Raw genomic sequence first — 17,883 nt, 5'->3', positions numbered from 1 at the left:
GGATATTGCCATACCATATACTCTTAAGTGCATTATGAACCTCGCGGTTAAATGCTATCTTTGGTTTGGCTTTATCAAAACATGTTGTGTAAGGTGTCATACGCTTTGGAATACTACCCCCTCGCCAATTCTGGCGACGGGGGTAGCATTCCACCCTTCTACAGGGAGAAGACATGTTACTTTCCTTAATCCCGGTTAAAGTTAACCAGAGCCTCAGCATCACAAAATGGATGCTGCTGCCACAGACACAAGTCTGGTCTCCTGCTGCTGGACGAAACTCCGGCAGGGGACGCCTGGACAATAGGTTTCCTGTCACAGGGAGGTGCTAGCACCACCCCAGACAGGAGATATGGATTGGGGCAGAGAGGGCTGAATGAAACTAGACACTGCCTGGGGCACACAAGGAGTCCCATGCATAGGCCAGTTCAAACCGGTGCTGGGGCACTTCAGTCCCAGCTCGGGGGCGAAACTGGACAAAGGGAAAGGGGTGTAACCACCCCCTTCCTGGGTCCCACCCATAGGAGGGACCTAGCAGGTAATCCAGCCCCTTGATTTGGAAAAAAAGTAGGAGCTGTGTCCTTAGACTTTAGATAATCCTGACTGAAACTCTGATACGAAACTCTGGACCCTTCGACATCCTACTCGATGTAGAAGACTGAAGAATCTCCCTTGTGGTCAAGGAGTGACCACCCTGTGCAAGCAGGCACCATCAAGCGCTCAACGGTTTGCTTTATCGTTGCTCCCGCCGGAGCTCGAACGACAGAGCCTGACAAGAACCGGACTTCCAGATATCCAACAGCCCGATCCACAGCCACAGCAAAGCGGAGACCCGTGGAGGCGTAGTGAGACGTGGAACCGGCCATCTTGGAAAGCCAGTGAAGTGCTTTCTGTGCAGCTCCTGAGGCACCCTCGAAGCTGTGCATTGGGGATTGAGAAGCCCCAGCCCGAGCATAATTTGCACCGAAGATCACCTCTCCACACTCACCGAGTGCTGTGTGGGGTCCTTTTGCATTTTCCTGCTTGACGCGTCTGTCCGGTCACTTGCCCGTTGGCTAGTGGCCTCTGTGACGACGAACCTTTGAATTTTCACCGCTGGTCTGGTTGCTCTAGATTGGCCCTTGCTCCCATGAAAAGGAGCAGCCCATCAGACCTTGATGGTCTGATCCAGAAGCCATCTTCGATTCCTACGTGGGTTGCATTTGCCAAGGCCTGTTGACTCCAAATCGAGAACCGACACCGCCCACAGCGAGAGCCTTCGTGGGACAGTCCGTGTCCAGCACCTGGTCATCGTCGACACCTCCTGGTCCACGTGGCAGCGGAGACAAGCTTCCCGACATCACCTGATCGCAACCAGACATCGCCTGGTTCCATCCTGGTTCCATCCTGGTCACTGGCTAGTGACCCAGACTCTGTACCCTCTGCTTTCAGGTACTCTACATCTTCGATCCCCCCTTGGATCCAACCGGACTCTTCTCTCCTGGTCGCCTGCAGCATCTTTTCTCCAAGGCTCCATAGAACTCCATGACGAAACCCGACACACTTTGACACCTATGCACCCGCTAACTGTGGGTGACGTAACGCGAGTACTGCAGTGCTCCTGTAAAGATTTACACTCCTAGTGTCCTAGTTTTAAATGGTTAAGTTCTAGTCCAGTCGGAAGACTTCCAAATCTGCAACTTTCTAACTTTACGCACCCATTGACTTCTATAGGTGCACGCGTGTGCATTTAGACACTGCACCCGCATCCTGTTGGCCTCCTGCTCCCTAACTGCTGTTAGTCCAGTGTAGCCCCAGCGATTCCCAAAGCCCTAGGCCTTACCATTGTTCGTGACGTGGTTCTTATACCACTATATTAGTATATGGTTTTACGGGCCACCAGGGCCTATCCATATTTGTGCAACTTTAGTATGCTATATTAAGTTACTTGTTATACGCTTGTGCTCATAAAGAGTTAAAGGGATTTATGTAGAAATAAATACATATATATTTTGAATATATAACCCGTGTGGTGTCCTTTCATTTGGTATTAAAAGGCTTGCATATGGTAAAACAGCTGGCTTCACATGCCCTCTTGAGTTTAGCCTAAGACTGCTTTTGTCCATGCTACCACTAGGATAGCTGGTCTATAAGGTTGACTTTACAACCATCACCACAAGGGTTGTTTGGACTGGTGCAAGGTGCTCACTAGAATAGTGAACATCATATACCAGGCCAACTTCTCACATTGGTGTGCAGCGGGTGGGATTTGAGCTTGCTGTTTTACCAATTGTAATCTTTGATATCATTTGAAAGATCACATTAGGTACCATAGGTACATATAACGAAGCTTAAAATACTTAAGTTCTACTGAACTTAGTTGTTGTAGAGGAAAGGGCCTAGCACACCCTGACTACAACTCCTAGAGAGGTTCTAGTAGGTAAACATTCAGTGTAGGTAGGTGCACACACCACACCTCACTAGACATGTCTGGCACAGGTGAACCCTCTGGTTCTCTACCTGAGGTAGGTGACCTTCCCAAGGCACCCTCCAGATATGATATGCTGAACTTTCGAGAGATGAGGTCATTGTGTACCTCAAGGAGGTTGAAACAGGGTTCCAACCCTACCATCCAGCATCTGATAGAAGTCCTAGAGGCAGCGGATCTTGAGAAGGCCTCTAAACCAGGCCCCCTAGATAATACAGGTGATGGAGTACCCTCCACAGAAGATGACCCCTTAACCCCTGAAGTAGAGGAGGAAGAGGAGGAGAAAGATTCTGAGGGAGATGATAGCCAGGTCCAAGTCAGGAGGATTAGCAAGGCGAACCTAAGCTTACATTGGAATGGAGAGGGATTGCACCTTTCCAGACCTAACAGTAGACTTAATCCAGGCAATAGAAGGTAAAGGTCTCCTTCCAGGGAGTCTCTCCTCTCTAATGCCTCAAGGGGTTCTCAAAGGGGAATTGCTTCCCCTCAGAGAAGAGAACATGAGGCTAGGATGAGAGCTGTCCAACTTCAGATAGAAAAGGAGGAAACAGCCCTGGCCCAAGCTAAACTTGCTTTAGCAAGGGAGCAAAAGTTAAGTGGATTAGATTCCACTGGTGGCAGCAATATCCCTAATGATGAAGACAGTTACTATGATCATAGGATCCTGAGTAAGATTGTGCCCCCTACAAAGATGGGGATGACATCCACAAGTGGATAACTGCTTTGGAGAGGGCCTGCATGGTACAGCAGGTTCCCCAGAGTCAGTGGGCAGCAATCTTGTGGCTCTCCTTTTCAGAAAAAGGAAGAGACAAACTCCTCACTGTTAGACATGAGGATGCTAAAAACTACACTGTCCTGAAGAGTGCTCCGATTGATGGGTTTGGCTTAACCACTGAGCAATATAGGTTGTTGTTCAGGGATACCCAAAAGGCTCAGACTCAGGACTGGACTGATTTTGTAGATTGTGCTACTAAGGCTCTGGAAGGTTGGCTACTGGGCAGCAAAATACATGACTATACAGGATTGTATAATGTGATTATGAGGGAGCAGATCCTTAGCAATTGTCAAAACCAGCTTTTACACCAGCACCTGGTGGACTCAGATCTGACCTCTCCACAAGAATTGGGTAAGAGGGCAGACAAATGGGTCAGAACCAGGATTAGGCCTAAGAATCAGGGTGGTGACCAATAGAAGGATAATTCCAAGGCTCAAGAGAAAGGTGGGGATAAATCAAAAGACAAGTCTTCCACAGGGCCCCAAAACTCCACTGGTGGGGTGGGTCCCAAAACACTTCCTCTAACCAAAAGAAACCTTTTTGCCATGTCTGTAAACAGCCTGGCCACTGGAAAACTGACAGCAGTTGCCCAAGGGCCAACAATAAGGAAAACATTCCCCCAAGTAATACTCCCAGACCTCCTGTTACTATTAGTAGTAATCCCCCAGGTGGTGGGAGTGCCCCATAGAATTTGGCTGGGTTTACTTTGGGAACTCAGGTGGACTCTGGCCTAACCAGGTCCCCTACAGCAGCTACTCTTGTCTGTGAGGATGGCATGGGGTTTGCCGACTTCACTGCTTGTCCCAACACTTTGAGCAAGTACAGACAGGAGCCCCTCATCAATGTTTAGAAAATTGAGGCCTATAGAGACACAGGAGCTAGCATCACTATGGTGACTGAGTTAGTCCCCTCAAGGCAACTTTTACCTGGGGCCACATACCAGGTGACCAACATTGATGGAGTACAGAAATATCATACCATGGCAGTAGTTAATCTCAGCTGGGGAGGTGTCACTGGCCCCAGGAGATTGGCAGTGTCTACAAACTTGCCTGTAGATTTTCTACTGGGGAATGATCTGGAAATCTCAGCCTGGGCTGAGGTAGAACAAGAAACCCATTCTAAAATGGTAAATCTCCATGGAAAGGTTAGTGGGGCTGTGATTGCCATAGCCCCAGCTCAGGATATCCTCCCTGAAAAGTTTGGTAGGGCTGTGCTAGTCTCAGCCCAATCTCAAGCAGACTCCTTCCCTAGACAGATTGACAGGGCTGTGATGGTAACAGCCCAAACCCAAACTGAGTCCCTTCTTGAAAAGGTTGGTGGGGCTGTGATGGCCACAGCCAAAACTCAGACAGATTTCTGTGTTGTGAAGCCTGAAACTATGGATCACTTCACTCAGACAGAGAGCATTGGGGAGGTAGACAAGTCTCCCTCCCACCAGACATTAGGTGAGAGTCAGCCTCCTCAGGGAACTGACCCTACCCCTTGTGAAGGAACTGCCCCAGAGGTAGTCAGGCCTAGCCTGGCAGAGCCCTGATGTCAGTGGACCCTTCCAAGGTGGAACCCAGTCTGGAGCATGTAACCTGCCCCTCTCTACCCTGCCTCAGTCAGCCCAGGGCTGTAGAGGTCAGGGGACCCCAAAGGGCCCCCTGTCCACCAGAACACCCTCATCAGCAGATTAGAGGCACCAAAGCTAGCAGCCCTAGCAAGGTAAAAATTACAAAAACTCCTGAGGGATCTCCCTTACACCTAGTTAGGAACCTCCCCCAGGTGGACACTGTTGGCACAGCCAAACCTGGGACCCAAAGGCCCCAAACCTGATTTGTCCCTCCAGTAAGCCAACAAAAGGGACCCAGCCTCCAGCTATAGGCAGACAGAGGATGACCCTGAGAGCACAGTGCAACTCAGTCATGGAAAGAAAGGCATCCATGGTGGATAGTGATTGGAGGAAGCTGAGCCCTACATTAGTGGAGCCTCACTTCAGTACTTCATCTCAACACCAGCCTTTTACTTTGCCAAAACACACCACAGGTACAGATTCCCTATGGTGGAGACCCTCTGATACCCCTAGGGTGAGGGATTGCTTAGTGGACCATGAGACAGGGGGTAACCATGCTAGTGCAGGTACGTCCTTATATGGCCAGTTAGGCAATATAGGCTTACCTGGTCGAGGATAGCCTTATCTCCTTTCGTTTGGGGGGGGGGGGGGGTTGTGTAGGAAGGTGGATACCAGACTAAGGTTACCCCAGATTTTTTGCCTTGTGTTTAGCTGGTTTTCGACTTAGTTGGCCGGGGATCCTGCTAATCAGGGCCCCAGGCTATCTGCTCTCTCTATAAAATGGACTCCATGTACCCTAGGTACATAACTAATTGGATATTGAGTCACCTTATCAGCCCCTGTATAGAGTACTATAGGTACCCAGGGCATAGGTGCACCCAAGGCCTAGCAGGGGCTGCAGCATATCTTTTGCCACCCCTGGCTGGCCATCCAAACTGACACAACTGGCTGATCACTCAGCTGGGGCAAGGTTATGTAATCACCCCTTGCTTAGATATAGTATACCTATGTCTAACCTTATAATCTGGATACATATACACCTATAAGTCACTCCTATAACAATCCTGAAGGCAGTGCTTGGTTTTATGTGAAATGGTGCTCTAGCATGAGCTGAGCCTGTCTGCAGCTTTCGGAACCATGTCCATACAGCTGTTCCAGGATATTGCCATACCATATACTCTTAAGTGCATTATGAACCTGGCGGTTAAATGATATCTTTGGTTTAGCTTTATCAAAACATGTCATGTAAGGTGTCACACGCTTTGGAATACTACCCCCTTGCCAATTCTGGCGACGGGGGTAGCATTCCACCCTTCTAGAGGGAGAAGACATGTTACTTTCCTTAATCCCGGTTAAAGTTAACCAGAGCCTCAGCATCACAAAATGGATGCTGCTGCCACAGACACAAGTCTGGCCTCCTGCTGCTGGACGGAACTCCGGCAGGGGAGGCCTGGACAATAGGTTTCCTGTCACAGGGAGGTGCTAGCACTTCCCCAGACAGGAGATAGTGGATTGGGGCAGGGAGGGCTGAATGAAACTAGACAGTGCCTGGGGCACACAAGGTGTCCCATGCATAGGCCAGTTCAAACCGGTGCTGGGGCACTCCAGCCCCAGCTCTGGCGCGAAACTGGACAAAGGGAAAGGGGTGTAACCACCCCCTTCCTGGGTCCCACCAATAGGAGGGACCTAGCAGGTAATCCAGCCCCTTGATTTGGAATAAAGGTAGGAGCTGTGTCCTTAGACTTTAGATAATCCTGACTGAAACTCTGATACGAAACTCTGGACCCTTCGACATCCTACTCGACGTAGAAGACTGAAGAATCTCCCTAGTGGTCAAGGAGTGACCACCCTGTGCAAGCAGGCACCATCAAGCGCTCAACGGTTTGCTTTATCGTTGCTCCCGCCGGAGCTCGAACGACAGAGCCTGACAAGAACCGGACTTCCAGAAATTCAACAGCCCGATCCACAGCCACAGCAAAGCGGAGACCCGTAGAGGCGAAGTGAGACGTGGGACCGGCCATCTTGGAAAGCCAGCGAAGTGCTTTCTGTGCAGCTCCTGAGGCACCCTCAAAGCTGTGCATTGGGGATTGAGAAGCTCCAGCCCCGAGCATCATTTGCACCGAAGATCACCTCTCCACACTCACCGAGTGCTGCGTGGGGCCCTTTTGCATTTTCCTGCTCGACGTGTCTGTCCGGTCACTTGCCCATTTGGCTAGTGGCCTCTGTGACGACGAACCTTTGAATTTTCACCGCTGGTCTGGTTGCTCCAGACTGGCCCTTGCTCCCCTGAAAAGGAGCAGCCCATCAGACCTTGCTGGTCTGATCCTGAAGCCATCTTCGATTCCTGCGTGGGTTGCATTTGCCAAGGCCCGTTGACTCCGAATCGAGAACCGACACCGCCGACAGCGAGAGCCTTCGTGGGACAGTCCGTGTCCAGCACCTGGTCGTCGTCGACACCTCCTGGTCCACGTGGCAGCGGAGACAAGCTTCCCGACATCACCTGATCGCAACCCAATATTGCCTGGTTCCTTCCTGGTTCCATCCTGGTCACTGGCTAGTGACCCAGGCTCTGTCCCCTCTGCTTTCAGGTACTCTACATCTTCGATCCACCCTTGGATCCAACCGGACTCTTCTCTCCTGGTCGCCTGCAGCATCTTTTCTCCAAGGCTCCATAGAACTCCACGACGAAACCCGACACACTTTGACACCTATGCACCGCTTCCTGTGGGTGAGGTAACGCGAGTACTGCGGTGCTCCTGTAAAGATTTACACTCCTAGTGTCCTTGTTTTAAGTGGTTAAGTTCTAGTCCAGTCGGAAGACTTCCAAATCTGCAACTTTCTAACTTTACGCACCCATTGACTTCTATAGGTACACGCGTGTGCATTTAGACACTGCACCCGCATCATGTGGGACTCCTGCTACCTAACTGCTGTTAGTCCAGTGTAGCCCCAGCGATTCCCAAGGCCCTTACCATTGTTCGTGACGTGGTTCTTATACCACTATTTTAGTATATGGTTTTACGGGCCACCAGGGCCTATCCATATTTCTGCAACTTTTGTATGCTATATTAAGTTACTTGTAATACGCTTGTGCTCCTGTGCTCATAAAGAGTCAAGGGGATTTATTTAGAAATAAATACATATATATTTTGAATATATAACCTGTGTGGTGTCCTTTCATTTGGTATTAAAAGGTTTGCATATGGTAAAACAGCTGGCTTCACATGCCCTCTTGAGTTTAGCCTAAGACTGCTTTTGTCCATGCTACCACTAGGATAGCTGGTCTATAAGGTTGACTTTACAACCATCACCATAAGGGTTGTTTGGACTGGTGCAAGGTGCTCACTAGAATAGTGAACATCATATACCAGGCCAACTTCTCACAGGGGTTTCCCCTAGTGACCCTAAGTCTGAGCAGGACAAGGGGGAGTCTGATGACTCCACCTTGGTGAACTTTGATCTCCCGGGGAATAGTACAGATGAGACAGCGGATGTACCTAGAGGTAGGTCAACCTTTGTTCTGCCTGGGAAGGTGCAGGGGTGGTCTAGGTCCTCTTCTGCTAATTCAATGCTTTAGGAAATTCCATAGGGACCTCCAAATCTAGCAAGAGGGAGGACTCTTTAGAGAGGGAATACTACCTGATCAAACTTGAGAGAATTAGATTCAAGCTCAGGCAAGAATAGTTGGCCATTGATAAAGAGACCACGGAGGTCCAGAGGGCTAAGAAATATTTGACACTAGTGCTGCCACACGGAGACTCTAGTCTCAAATTTTTCCTAGCCATCTGGACCTCCATGCATGCTCAGCCCATGGGAGACCAGTGGTGTACCTATGCCCCGGGTACCTTAGTACAATAAACTAGGGACTTATCAGGGTACATCAGTAGCCTATCTGGAGCATACCTAAGTGTAGGAAAGTAGGATTAGCAGGTTCCCAGTCAGACTAATGAGAAAAACATAATGACAGCAGCAAAAAGTGGGGGTAACCATGAAAGCAGATCCTACTTTCCTACACAGACGGATAGAGGATGCATGACAGACAGATAGATAGAGGATGCATGACAGACAGATAGAGGATGCATGACAGACGGATAGAGGATGCATGACAGACGGATAGAGGATGCATGACAGACGGATAGAGGATGCATGACAGACAGATAGAGGATGCATGATGAACAGATAGGGGATGCATGACGAACAGATAGGGGATGCATGACGAACAGATAGGGGATGCATGACGAACAGATAGGGGATGCATGACGAACAGATAGGGGATGCATGACAAACAGATAGGGGATGCATGACAAACAGATAGGGGATGCATGACGAACAGATAGGGGATGCATGACGAACAGATAGGGGATGCACGACGAACAGATAGGGGATGCACGACGAACAGATAGGGGATGCATGACGAACAGATAGGGGATGCATGACGAACAGATAGGGGATGCATGACGAACAGATAGGGGATGCATGACGAACAGATAGGGGATGCATGACGAACAGATAGGGGATGCATGACGAACAGATAGGAGATGCATGACGAACAGATAGGGGATGCATGACGAACAGATAGGGGATGCATGACGAACAGATAGGGGATGCATGACGAACAGATAGGGGATGCATGACGAACAGATAGGGGATGCATGACGAACAGATAGGGGATGCATGACAAACAGATAGGGGATGCATGACGAACAGATAGGGGATGCATGACGAACAGATAGGGGATGCATGACAAACAGATAGGGGATGCATGACGAACAGATAGGGGATGCATGACGAACAGATAGGGGATGCACGACGAACAGATAGGGGATGCACGACGAACAGATAGGGGATGCACGACGAACAGATAGGGGATGCACGACGAACAGATAGGGGATGCACGACGAACAGATAGGGGATGCACGACGAACAGATAGGGGATGCACGACGAACAGATAGGGGATGCACGACGAACAGATAGGGGATGCATGACGAACAGATAGGGGATGCATGACGAACAGATAGGAGATGCATGACGAACAGATAGGGGATGCATGACGAACAGATAGGGGATGCATGACGAACAGATAGGGGATGCATGACGAACAGATAGGGGATGCATAACGAACAGATAGGGGATGCATGACGAACAGATAGGGGATGCATGACGAACAGATAGGGGATGCATGACGAACAGATAGGGGATGCATGACGAACAGATAGGGGATGCATGACGAACAGATAGGGGATGCATGACGAACGGATAGGGGATGCATGACGGACGGAGAGAGGAAGCATGACGGACAGAGAGAGGAAGCATAACGGACAGAGAGAGGAAGCATGACGGACAGAGAGAGGAAGCATGACGGACAGAGAGAGGAAGCATGACGGACAGAGAGAGGAAGCATGACGGACAGAGAGAGGAAGCATGACGGACAGAGAGAGGAAGCATGACGGACAGAGAGAGGAAGCATGACGGACAGAGAGAGGAAGCATGACGGACAGAGAGAGGAAGCATGACGGACAGAGAGAGGAAGCATGACGGACGGAGAGAGGAAGCATGACGGACGGAGAGAGGAAGCATGACAGACAGAGAGAGGAAGCATGACAGACAGAGAGAGGAAGCATGACAGACAGAGAGAGGAAGCATGACAGACGGAGAGAGGAAGCATGACAGACGGAGAGAGGAAGCATGACGGACAGAGAGAGGAAGCATGACGGACAGAGAGGAAGCATGACGGACAGAGAGGAAGCATGACGGACAGAGAGGAAGCATGACGACAGAGAGAGGAAGCATGACGGACAGAGAGAGGAAGCATGACGGACGGAGAGAGGAAGCATGACGGACGGAGAGAGGAAGCATGACGGACGGAGAGAGGAAGCATGACGGACGGAGAGAGGAAGCATGACGGACGGAGAGAGGAAGCATGATGGACGGAGAGAGGAAGCATGACGGACGGAGAGAGGAAGCATGACGGACGGAGAGAGGAAGCATGACGGCGGAGAGAGGAAGCATGACGGGCGGAGAGAGGAAGCATGACGGGCGGAGAGAGGAAGCATGACGGGCGGAGAGAGGAAGCATGACGGGCGGAGAGAGCAAGGATGACGGGCGGAGAGAGCAAGCATGACGGGCGGAGAGAGCAAGCATGACGGGCGGAGAGAGCAAGCATGACGGGCGGAGAGAGGAAGCATGACGGGCGGAGAGAGGAAGCATGACGGGCGGAGAGAGGAAGCATGACGGGCGGAGAGAGAAAGCATGACGGGCGGAGAGAGAAAGCATGACGGGCGGAGAGAGAAAGCATGACGGGCGGAGAGAGAAAGCATGACGGGCGGAGAGAGAAAGCATGACGGGCGGAGAGAGAAAGCATGACGGGCGGAGAGAGAAAGCAGGACGGGCGGAGAGAGAAAGCATGACGGGTGGAGAGAGAAAGCATGACGGGCGGAGAGAGGAAGCATGACGGGCGGAGAGAGGAAGCATGACGGGCAGAGAGAGGAAGCATGACGGGCAGAAAGAGAAAGCATGACGGGCGGAGAGAGGAAGCATGACGGGCGGAAAGAGAAAGCATGACGGGCGGAAAGAGAAAGCATGACGGGCGGAGAGAGGCTGCATGACTGACAGAGAGGATACATGACGGACAGGGAGAGGATGGATAGAGGATGGATGACAGACGGAGGACGGACAACAATTGATGGATGGCAGGCGGACGGATAGCAGATGGACGGACAGACGGACGGGTGGATGGATGACGGGTAGATGATTGAAGGATGACAGGCGAATGGATGGCGACAGATGACTGATGGACGTATAGAGGACAGATGACGGGTGGATGGTGGACAACAGATTGACAAATGGATGACGGACGGACAATAGCTGACTTATGGGGTCTGACGGACAGATGACGATTGACGAACGAATGATAACTGATGGTCGATGACTGATGGATGACGCCTGACGGATGGACGACAACTGACGGACAGACGGAGGATAGAGGAGAGGGCTCGTACCCCTGTCCCTATGTTTTTTTTGGGTTGTCAGCTGAAGAGGCTGCAAACCAAGCTCCTCCTTGAATGTTAGCTTCGTCTTCGGAGGCAGGTGCTCGGAGGGTTTTGATGGTAGCAGCTTTATTTTCAAAACCTCAACTGCGGATGTTCCAAAAATACCCATTCAAGTATTGGAGTTTGAACAGCTAACAATAAAAAAAAAGACATTTTCATTCATATAAAAAGATAGCAGGATGAGCAGAGTAACGTGTTCTATGTTTTAATTATCATCATTCATTCCTCGTTGTATTCAGTAAATGAAAAGATGTTCACTTAAGTTATTTAAAAGTAACAAAAAAAACTCAAAATCCCTGTGAAAAAAAGACATAGCATTCATCATTGGTGAGAGGGTCTAGGCTGGTTTATATATAATTGCTTACTTACATTACAACTCTCCCAGCTATAATAATGCATTTATTCCCAATATCTCGCTTATGTCATGGAATCCAATTCTCTTTGGTATGTTTCTCCTCATCCTATGCCTCACGGATTCAGTGTCTGTGTTCCATTTCCTTGCTTTTGTAGGCATTTTGGCCTTGGAGTCACTCTCCCTTTTAGGTCCCTTTGTTTGCAGAATTAAGCACCATTCACCCCATGTTTATAGTCCATGTTTCAGTCTATGACCCTTCTTCCCTATTTCCCAGCCTTAAAGTCCTTCTTTTCTTCCTGCCGAAAGCTTGCATTTCTCTGACCCCAAAGTCCGTCACAGTGCCCGAGTATGCAAAAGTTGAAGTATTAGTGATGCAGAGAACTAAACACAGGCAGAGATATACAAAAATATATGCAATGCATTCACTATAAAATTCATTGTATTCATTTGCATGGCAGCGATGGCTACCATGGGTTAATTGGCACTCATATCTGCTATGTAGGTAGTGAAGGGGGTGTAACTGGAGGCAAGAAGGGGGAAAACTTTGGGTATTGCCATATTTCTCACCACCTGTGAACATTAGCTGGGTTGGGTCGCTGTCTTTTAGTCCCTGTAGAAAGAATCAGATTTCATTAGTAGGGTTCCATCTACTTGTACACGGTAGCCCTGACATGGGACACCTGAAGGGTTAGCGATGGAAAACTGGGCCTTCTAATTTAACCCATTGAGGACTTGTCAGCTGGGTTGTGTGACAGTGTTTCCATCCTCTAGTCTATATCCCTTTGAGCTGATGACTTTATAGGCCATGATTGCCAGGAAGAGTCAATGTAAGTTCAATGTGATGAAGATGAGGGGATGAAAGTTGAATACATCATTGTATCTACCTTCCTCATCCCCCAAATTTAGTTCTGACATCTCTGCATCATTCCAAGCACAACATCAGAGGTTAACAACCCACAGATCTATATGGTGTAACCAAACCTTTTTAATTGATAGAGAGCAGAGGTTGTCAAGAGTTGGAACTTCAACCTTCAGTATTCAAAAATATCTTGTTCCCATACCACTAACCACATAATCTGATCAATGCCATTATCCTATCCAGGCTCAACATATCTATGCAGGGTTTCCTGCTAATGCAATAGGGACACTGGCGAGTATCCCAAAAGAGCAAAGAAATGGCTATTCGTCAACGAAACCGGCATATCCCCCAGCACTTTATTTTCACAAGCAAGGTACACATCTGTTTTTGGCACATGCTCTAAAGCACGCTGCTGTATGCATAACACAAGAAACAGATAGTAAAGAAAATAATAACACCACTGAGATATTGTCGTTATGCCCTGGCCGATTAGTGCTTTTTAATGACATAAAATCTTAAAAAATAAAGTAGAACTTTTCTTCTGGGAAATCTGCAAAATCAACTGTCTAGAACACCAACATACTCTTTAATTTGATATGCTTGCTACAACAAATGCTTATACTCTATGATACAGTTGGTTCAAGAAATGGAGTTCCTATGAGCATGCACTGCCGAAAACCACAGTGAGCTACTAATTCTAAAAAGACATGTTGAGGGGATGGAGATGTAATGAATGCAGATCATGTCCAATGTCATCAGATTCCGTCAACATTTTTAAGAGAACAATAGAATATTACTCTGCCACAGATTATTATGAATTGAGATCCAAACATATTCTGATCTATTCCATGAACACTCAATGAAAGCTTCCAAAGGGTTGCATGGTGGTGATGTACGTTTATTAAAGTTTGAAGACCTATGTGCCGCCCTATTGCATCTTTGAAGGTTCGCATCACAGATTTCAATACACTCATGCAGCATTAGCAAGTGGGAAGGTAAAACAGAACTTGAGCACTTACATAGCTGTGCTGTTTGTCCAGAAGACTTCAGGAGCAACTTCAATTCAAACAAAGCCAGTGCCACATGAACAGCATGACAGCGCACTCGCTCCGTGCGAAACAGAAAAGCAATTGCAGCTTCGAATTGTGCGGTCAAGAACAGGACTTGAAAGTACAGGAAAGGTTGGTTGTTCACTGCAAAATGGGATTCACCTAAATGAAAAGAAAAAAAGCAACCTCATCCATATCAGGCAAATTATGTACAATGAATGCCCAACGCTGCGATGAGAATACATCTCCAATTGTCAGCAAGACAGCAAAATAAATCTACACCAAAAATCAAAACACAGGAAATCACGTATTTGAACAATCCTGAGGAAGCGTGACGAGAATGTATTTTGGAAGCTAATGAAATGCTGCTTTAACCAAGCTGCACAGGGCAAGAGGGAGGAGATCTGCGCAAGAGGACAGAAACGTTACTTATTTATCATCATAGTTCTCCATCCTAATTAGTTCTTTGAATTCATTCATAATACAATATCTCCTTGCAGATACAGGATTCTCAGAACGTATTCAATCAAATGGATTTTTTGTTTCTCAAATTAAAATGAGACTATTGAGGTATATTTGACTGAAACCGCTCTCAAAAAATATAAGAGGAAAAAAAATGGACTAGTGCTACTATGCTTAGAGTTTCTAACATGCACTCTTTAGACCTTCTAGAAGGTGCTGTATCCAGTCATACTTTGAGGGTTAGACAAGCAGGTAACCTTAGCCACCAACAAAGAGGAAAGATATACATGTAGTCTCAAGCTATGCTTCTCTTTAGACAGAGTTGGGTGTGCTGCTGATGAAGTCAAACAAAAAATATCGGTAACAGAAAACTAAAATTACAATTAAGTATATTTCCTTTCCCACCATGGGACTTTCTTTGATCTTCAAAAATGTCGCGCAGCAAGTTTGTATCTCACCTCAAAAGGAGAATATGAGCATTATTGAAACTACGCAGGAACACTACATCATGCCAATAAATTGTGCAATCAAGTAACATACCCAAATGGGGTTTCATCACCAAATCATCTTGCGATTAAAGCCATCCGAGATAAAGGATGGCTCCTGTTGGAGAGTCCGATGTTTGGTTAAGGAGTCGTAGCGTGTGCAAAAATGCTTTTCATGATTCGACCAGAAAATTTCAAGTAGTGCAATATTAGTCATCCAGACGGCTGTGGTTTCTTCAACAGTAATAGAATGAGCCCTTGCATGACCCGCAATACTCTTGTTGGCTTTTGGCTGCAACCAAATACTTAGGACTTTACCACTCCAGCTATAAGTGCAGTCATCAATGAAAAGATGTTTGAACTGTAAGCCTTTAGTCTCGTCTAGATAGTACCAGAGCTCTTGCATCTCATCTAAGGTCTATAAAAACATGTCAGAAAAGCTACATTTGGGAAGAAAGCTGCCAAGAAAAGGGTCTTGTTCATGTGAAAGTCAAAAACTGCTTGTAGGATCTGCTTTCACGGTCCCCCACTTTTTTCTGGTGTCATTCTGTTTTCTGACTAGTCTGACTGGGATTCCGCTAATCAGGACCCCAATCACTGTGCCTCCTCCCTAAATTAAACTATGCTAAGTACTTTGGTACCTTCCTAATTGTCAACTGGTGCACCGTTCTATGTCCTCATTATATTGTACCAAGGTTCCAAGAGCATAAGTACACCAAGGTCTCCCATGGACTGCAGGATATATTGAGTCACCCATGAGAGACCACTCAAACTGTGACTACAGGCCTGCCATTGAAGGCTGTGTGAGTAGGTCCTAGCAACACCCCACAACAGATACAAGTTTCCTTTTATCTGAGGTCACTGCACATAAAACCTATAAGCCACCCCTAAGGTAGGCCTTTCATTCCTGAAGGCAGTGTGCTTGGTTAAAAGTCTGATGGTGCCCAGCATAAGCAGGATACCCCCGACAAACCCAAGAGTTGATTCTCAAGGCATTCTAAGTGTGGTCAGCCATTTTATACATATAGTGGACATCTAATCAATTATGAGATGTCTAACTATATATTGGCTGAACCAAAACTAGTCAAGTTTGGTTTCAAACATGTTGGAATCCTACCCAAACACCGATTACAGTGTTACATGTAGGACCCCATGTACTGGGTGGCTCCCCTAGGGAGCCCCCGTGTATTCCCAATACCAGCCTTTCAGGGTCTAACAGCAAGATAGTGTTGCTGCCAACCACAGACACGATGCTGTCCTCCTGCTGCTAAGCCAGGCTCGAGCAGGGGAAGGTGGAACAATAGGCTTCCTGTCACAGGAAGATGTGACTACTGCCCAGACAGGACTTAGTGTATAGGGCTGGGGGCGCTTGCCAGCACCACCAGACTGCTTTGAAGGGCACATTTGGTGCCCTCCTTGCATACTACAGTTGGGACCAGTTCAAGGGGCCGTTGGCTCCAGCTCCGGCACGTAACTAGACAAAGGACATGGGAGTATCCAAACCTCTGTCCAGCTCCCCCTGAATCGTCCCAACCCTTTCATTTGGGTACTTAAAGGCTGACCTGTGCGTGGCACTTCAAATTCATCGTTGGACAAGATTCAGATCTGAAACCACTTACACTTCAAACATCTGGGCACTCTGGACTTTGTTGGACTTCGCTTTGGGAATCGAGACTGCATCTGGAAGACTACTGCTGCTCCTGGTCTCGACGTCCTGCCGGTCTTCTGCATCGTCTGTGCTCCATCCAGGTTTTACTCCAGGCATGTGGGCATTAAAGACCCCTGAAGGAATCTCCCTTGTAGTGAAGGAGTCACTCCCCTGCATCTGCAGGCACTGCAACTAAGCTGACCGGTCTGCTGCTCCTGACGTCCTCCAGACAAGGCCCAGAAACCCAGGTGATGGGGTTGCAGCTCCCTCGAGGCCTGGACTGTCTTCTCACTGAGTTTGAAGCCAGAATCCCTCGTCAGAACCGCTGGAACAGCACCCATGTGCACTGCATCGACTTGCCATTGCCAAGGCTTGTTGACTCTTCTCCATACATCTTGGGGCTCCAAGAAGCTCCAGCCTCCAACATCTCTTGCTACCAAGATCTTCGTCTTCACCGCATCCTCTGCACCATGGGCTTGCATCAGTGGTGAGCTTTTCAAGGTCCTCTTGCCTCCCCTGTCCCCCGTCCTGTGGGTCCTCCTGAGGGTCTTCTTTGGCTCCAGTGGGCTCCCCTGCTTGCTCGGGGCATGCTCAGACTCTCCTGCACTTGATGTGCCCCATGGACCTTGCTGGTACTGACACTGCACCTTCTTTTTCCTAGTCTGTTGATGCTGCCAAGGCTTGTTGGTGCTCCAACCGAAAACACCGACCTCCTGGCTCTCGACTTCAGAAATGGGATCGTTTGTGAGAGGCTTCTGGTCTTCCACAGCATCGCCTGGTCCTCACAGCTGCAGTGACAAGGTCACAGTCAACCATCCTACATCTTCAGTCATTGGTCTTCCGAGTCTCCGTCACTCCAGAGTGACAGACTCTGTCCCCTCTGCTTGCAGGTACTCCTCTTCAAGAATCCACCATTTAATTCCACCGGACTCTTTCGCCTTCTTCGCCAGCGTCATCTTCACTGAAGTCCACAATTGTAGTCTACGGCGGTTTCCGACGTCACTTCGCACTTCTGCACCCAGCTTCCCTGGCGTAGGTATCCTGGTTCTCGGGGTATCCACGGGTAGGGTGACTCTCCAACCTTCCATCTTCCATGGGGTTTCTTCAGGGTCCTCTGGGAAAGGTCCTTTTTCTGCAAAACTGCAACCGCGACTTCCCCATTGATTTTCATTGATTACGCA

The 17,883-nt window shown here is 48.4% G+C and overlaps 1 protein-coding gene across 2 annotated transcripts in view; it reads right to left on the bottom strand.

Moving 5' to 3' along the window:
- NUP93 (nucleoporin 93) overlaps positions 1-17,883 on the bottom strand; it is a 655,917-nt gene that overhangs the window by 245,128 nt on the left and 392,906 nt on the right. The window contains exon 13 of one of the 2 annotated variants that reach the window (XM_078671251.1): positions 14,078-14,269. The exons of the other annotated variant lie outside the window; for it this stretch is intronic. Coding sequence (XP_078527377.1) covers positions 14,078-14,269 — 192 coding nt within the window. The remainder of the gene's footprint in view (positions 1-14,077; positions 14,270-17,883) is intronic. 2 annotated transcript variants of the gene reach the window in all.

This window comes from Lissotriton helveticus, chromosome 12 (genome assembly GCF_964261635.1).
Source record: "Lissotriton helveticus chromosome 12, aLisHel1.1, whole genome shotgun sequence".
Taxonomy (NCBI): Eukaryota; Metazoa; Chordata; class Amphibia; order Caudata; family Salamandridae; genus Lissotriton; species Lissotriton helveticus.
Note: the sequence above shows the minus strand (reverse complement) of the source record. Positions and strands in the feature narration are given on the sequence as shown.